The sequence below is a fragment of the Macrosteles quadrilineatus genome, unplaced genomic scaffold (genome assembly GCF_028750875.1).
Source record: "Macrosteles quadrilineatus isolate MER2022 unplaced genomic scaffold, UCM_ALF_1.0 Scaffold_6__1_contigs__length_79288215, whole genome shotgun sequence".
NCBI classification, from domain to species: Eukaryota; Metazoa; Arthropoda; class Insecta; order Hemiptera; family Cicadellidae; genus Macrosteles; species Macrosteles quadrilineatus.
In genome coordinates this window covers 44,698,956-44,704,584 of record NW_026542599.1, presented here as the reverse complement: position 1 = coordinate 44,704,584, position 5,629 = coordinate 44,698,956, and the positions used below count along the sequence as shown (strand labels likewise).

General features: G+C 37.7%; 1 protein-coding gene across 1 annotated transcript; it reads left to right on the top strand.

The window, feature by feature from the left end:
• The first annotated feature begins 2,279 nt into the window (after nucleotides 1–2,279).
• On the top strand, nucleotides 2,280–4,808 carry LOC128997497 (uncharacterized protein K02A2.6-like). Its single transcript, XM_054423136.1, has one exon. The coding sequence runs from the start codon at nucleotides 2,280–2,282 to the stop codon at nucleotides 4,806–4,808; it is 2,529 nt and encodes an 842-aa protein (XP_054279111.1).
• Nucleotides 4,809–5,629: the final 821 nt, after the last annotated feature.

Sequence of the window (5,629 nt, the reverse complement as noted above, 5' to 3'; positions counted from 1 at the left end):
TTTGTTTTATGAATTTGAAAAATCTTCATAATTTTTTGCAGCTTTGTCTAGTTGTCATAAATGTTTGTGCAAAGTTTCCATTTCGTATGTTTAACGATTCTTTAGAAAAATATTAACAACTGAAAAAAAAACAAAATGGCAGCTGTGTGAGTAACTAAGGACTTCCGGACAATTTAAATATGATATTTAGGTACGTTTCTTACCCAGGATCAATGCCCTAAAATATTGGTAGAGAGTTCCGGGACACCCTGTATATGATCACAAGCTATACAAATGCTGTCCGGTCCTCCAAACATTGCTGTACTACGTCATTCAATAATGTGTATAAACTCAATTCACCTGTTGCACCATGTGTCATGCTAATCCCTGAGTGATTATATTATATCTGATCACAAGCTATACAAATGCTGTCTGGTCCTCCAAACATTGCTGTACTGGTCATTCAATAATGTGTATCAACTCAATTCACCTGTTGCACCATGTGTCATGCTAATCCCTGAGTGATTATATTATATCTGATCACAAGCTATGCAAATGCTGTCTGGTCCTACAAACATTGCTGTACTACGTCATTTAATAATGTATATAAACTCAATTCACCTGACGCACCATGTGTCATGCTAATACCTGAGTGATTCTATTATATCTGATTACAAGCTATGCAAATGCTGTCTGGTCCTACAAACTGTTTCAAGACTGTAAATAAAACATATGTTTTATTTAGGATATTATATTATTATGATCAGAGGTAAACAAATATTGTTATTAGTGTTAGAGACTTCTTACAAAAGACATGTTCAAATAAAATGTTACCAATTTAGATCATTCCTAAGTATTATTATCACGAGAAGTATAGACGGTCGTGATACATGGCGCAGTCTGATGTAAACCTACAGATCCAACAGGAAATTGAAGAGAACAGACTTCAAAGAAATCAAATCCATGTCAAGCCTCCAGACAATTTTTCCTTCAACCCCTATGATTGGAGTGCGTGGAAGAAACGCTTTGAAAGGTACAGGTCAGTCAGCGATCTACATAAAGCACCTGGGAAAAGGCAAGTTGACATTCTTTGCTACTGTATGGGGGATAAGGCTGAGGAAATATTTGATTCCTTTAATCTAAGCCCTGATGAGTTGGAAAATTATGAATTGATTATGGGAAAATTCGAAAACCATTTCGTTCCTAAAACAAATATAATTTATCAGCGTGCTAAATTTCTTAGACGAAAACAGGGATCCTCAGAGTCTGCTGAAAATTTCATCACAGACTTACATACTCTTGCAAAACCATGCAACTGGGGGGATTTAAGGGATGAAATGATTCTCATGCAACTTATCGTTGGAATGAATGATCAAAACCTTAGTGATCGCTTACAGTTACAAAGCTCACTAAAATTAGAAACTGCAGTTGATGCTCTTCGCAGTTCAGAGGCATTAGTTAGGCAAAAACTTGACCTAGCTGATCCCTCCGTTGATCGGGTAAAATTTACCACTCCTAAAAAGTCTTTTTGTAAGAAAACAGTTTCTAATAACCATGGAAAATACAATCCAGAAAACCTATGTAAATGGTGTGGGAATACTCCATCCCATCGCCGAGGCTTGTGTCCTGCCAAAAATGTTCGGTGTAACAACTGTAAAGCAAACGGTCACTTTGCTAAAGTTTGTTCTAAGCAAAAGGTTAATGAAGTCAGTAGTGAACCACAGTTTGTTAATCAATATTGTACAAATTCATCAAATTCTGAAGAATTCATAGGTAAAATTACTGAAAACAGTGCTCTAAACCCTGAATCTTGGGAAATTGACCTCGGGTTTAATGATTCTGACATTATTAAGTTTAAAATCGATACTGGAGCAGACGTTTCAGTTTTGCCAGCTAATATAAAGCTAAACAAAAAAGTTCCATTACAACATACGTGTAAAAGACTTTCAGGACCGGATGGGACTCAGTTAGCTGTACGAGGGATGGTAAATGTAAAGTTAGACTATAAGAACAAATCTTGTTTTGAGCATTTTTATGTAGCAGAAAAATGTAAAACACCACTCCTAGGTAAACCAGCCATTGAAAAACTAAACCTTCTACAAGTTGTCCGAAGTGTGTCTTCAACTTCGACGAACTGGTACGAAAAATATCCATCTCTTTTCAGTGGTTTAGGTAAAATGAACGGAGCTTATGAAATTGAGCTAAAAATGGGAGCAAAGCCATTCTCAATTACAGTGCCTCGACGAATACCTCTACCATTATGGTCAAAAACCAAGGAAGAGATTCAAAGAATGGTAAATATGGAGGTCATAACTCCAGTAGACCATGCTACACCTTGGTGTTCTCCGATGGTCGTCGTACCAAAGAAAGACAGCGGTAACGTTCGTATATGTGTTGATCTTTCAAAACTAAACCAAAGTGTTCGGCGCCAGTTACATCCAATTCCAGGGATAGAATACACAATAGCACAGATCAAAGGAGCTACTGTGTTCTCTAAACTAGACGCCAATCACGGGTTTTGGCAAATACCTTTGGAAGAAAAATCACAAGATCTCACCACTTTTTTGACACCTTGGGGACGATTTAAGTTCAAGGTCCTCCCCTTTGGCATTACATCAGCTCCGGAGTATTTCCAGAAACGCATCCATGCTGCTCTTGGTGATCAAAGAAATGTAAAAGCTTACATTGATGATATCCTAATATGGGGAAGCACACAAGCCGAGCATGACAAGGTTTTGGTGGAGGTTCTGGAAAAGCTTCAAAAGGAAGGCATTACCTTGAATAAAGAGAAAACAGTCTTTTCACAGCCAAAAATTAAGTTCCTTGGCTTTGAACTGAGTGCTGATGGCATTTCTCTTGATCAGGAGAGAGTTAAGGCTATTTCTGAGATGGAGCCTCCAACTGATGTGAAAGGTGTACAAAGATATCTTGGAATGATCAATTTTAGTGGAAGATATATTCCAAATAGGTCTGAGATTTTGAAGCCTATTCACGAGCTACTCAACAAAAATAATGAATGGATATGGGACAAACCACAACAAAAAGCTTTCGATACTATTAAAAATCTTCTTACTACGGCTCCTCACTTAGCTTTCTATGACCCTAATCTCCAAACAATGATTTCATCTGATGCATCATCATTTGGTATCGGCGGAGTATTGTTGCAACGAGAAAAAAGTGGCACATTCAAACCAGTAAGCTACATATCACGTTCTCTCACTGATGCAGAAAGAAGATATTCCAACATAGAACGAGAAGCTCTGGGAATCGCCTGGGCATGTGACAAGTTGAAAGACTACATAGTTGGTAAGGACATAATAATCGAGACAGATCATAAACCACTTTTGAAGATTTTGACGTCAAAAAACTTAGATGAATTGACTCCACGTCTACAGAGAATAAGACTAAGAATGATGCGTTACTCATACAATCTTGTGTATACTCCTGGAAAACACCTAATAACAGCTGACTGTCTTTCACGTAACCCTCTAAAGGACACTGAAAACTATGACTTAGAGGAGGAACTCACTTACTACGTGAGACAAGTCATTTCCAATGTTCCAACTACTGATGAAAACATACAGAAAATCCTACATTGTCAAAGACAAGATCCAATTTGTATGAAATTACGGAACTTAATCATTGATGGCTGGCCAGAAAAATCTGAAATTCCAGATCAATTAAAGACATTTTTCAACGTAAAGGAAGAACTTTCTGTTGCTGATGATCTTGTATTACGAGGAACAAGAATATATGTTCCAGAAGCATTGAGAGAAGAAATGCTAAAACGAATCCATGTAGGACACTTGGGAATAACAAAATGTAGACTCCGAGCCAGCAACAGTCTTTGGTGGCCAGGAATATCTCGTGAGATTGCAAAGATGGTTGAAAGTTGTCCACAATGTATTCAGCACAGGAAAAATAAAAACGAACCACTTATTCCAGCAGAGTTCCCTTCAAGACCTTGGCAGATTGCAGCAATGGATCTTTTCAAGTTAAGTGGTCAATGGTTCATCGTGTTAACAGATTGTTACTCACGATACTTTGAAATTGCAACCTTACGTTCTTTGACAAGTCATCAAGTCATTGAAAAATGTAAATCAGTATTTAGTCGTCATGGAATTCCAGAAGAAATCAGAACCGACAGCGGAACCCAATTCACCATGCGTCAAGGTTCGGAATTCCAGCAGTTTTCCAAAGACTACAATTTCAAGTTAAAGACAAGTAGCCCTCACTTCCATCAGAGTAATGGAGCTGCAGAGGCTGCAGTGAAGGTAGCAAAATGCATCCTAAAGAAAAATAAAGAAGACCCTTACCTGGCACTCTTATCATACCGTAACACTCCAATATCGAACGGGTTTAGCCCTGCACAACTACTAATGGGACGACGTTTACGAGACAACCTACCAGTTTTGCCAGGACTTTTAACAGAAAAGCCAGATTTGAGTGACTTGAAACAAAGGGAGAGGAATTATAGAGAAAAGTACAAGAGAAATTATGACTCCAGGCATGGTGCCAAATCTCTTGGAAGTTTGAAATCTGGAGACAGCGTTTGGATATCTGACGTGGGAAAACCTGGAACGGTTGTAAAAACAGCAACTGAGCCACGATCATATATTGTCAGGACTGATACAAGAGACCTAAGAAGAAACCGTTTCCATCTTCTACCATTTCCCGATGACTTGAAAAGTACACCATCACGAGACAATGTGACAGAACAAAATTCAACAAGTGTCTGTACCAGAAGTCCAAAACCACAAGAGGACAACTCAAGTTACAAGACTAGACACGGACGTCAAGTACATCCTCCAAGGAGACTCGACCTTTAAGGAGGGGGATGTTTCAAGACTGTAAATAAAACATATGTTTTATTTAGGATATTATATTATTATGATCAGAGGTAAACAAATATTGTTATTAGTGTTAGAGACTTCTTACAAAAGACACGTTCAAATAAAATGTTACCAATTTAGATCATTCCTAAGTATTATTATCACGAGAAGTATAGACGGTCGTGATACACAAACATTGCTGTACTACGTCATTCAATAATGTGTATAAACTCAATTCACCTGTTGCACCATGTGTCATGCTAATACCTGAGTGATTATATTATATCTGATCACAAGCTATGCAAATGCTGTCTGGTCCTACAAACATTGCTGTACTACGTCATTTAATAATGTATATAAACTCAATTCACCTGACGCACCATGTGTCATGCTAATACCTGAGTGATTCTATTATATCTGATCACAAGCTATACAAATGCTGTCCGGTCCTCCAAACATTGCTGTACTACGTCATTCAATAATGTGTATAAACTCAATTCACCTGTTGCACCATGTGTCATGCTAATCCCTGAGTGATTATATTATATCTGATCACAAGCTATGCAAATGCTGTCTGGTCCTACAAACATTGCTGTACTACGTCATTTAATAATGTATATAAACTCAATTCACCTGACGCACCATGTGTCATGCTAATTCCTGAGTGATTCTATTATATCTGATTACAAGCTATGCAAATGCTGTCTGGTCCTACAAACATTGCTGTACTAAGTCATTTAATAATGTATATAAACTCAATTCACCTGACGCACCATGTGTCATGCTAATTCCTGAGTGATTCTATTATATCTGATTAC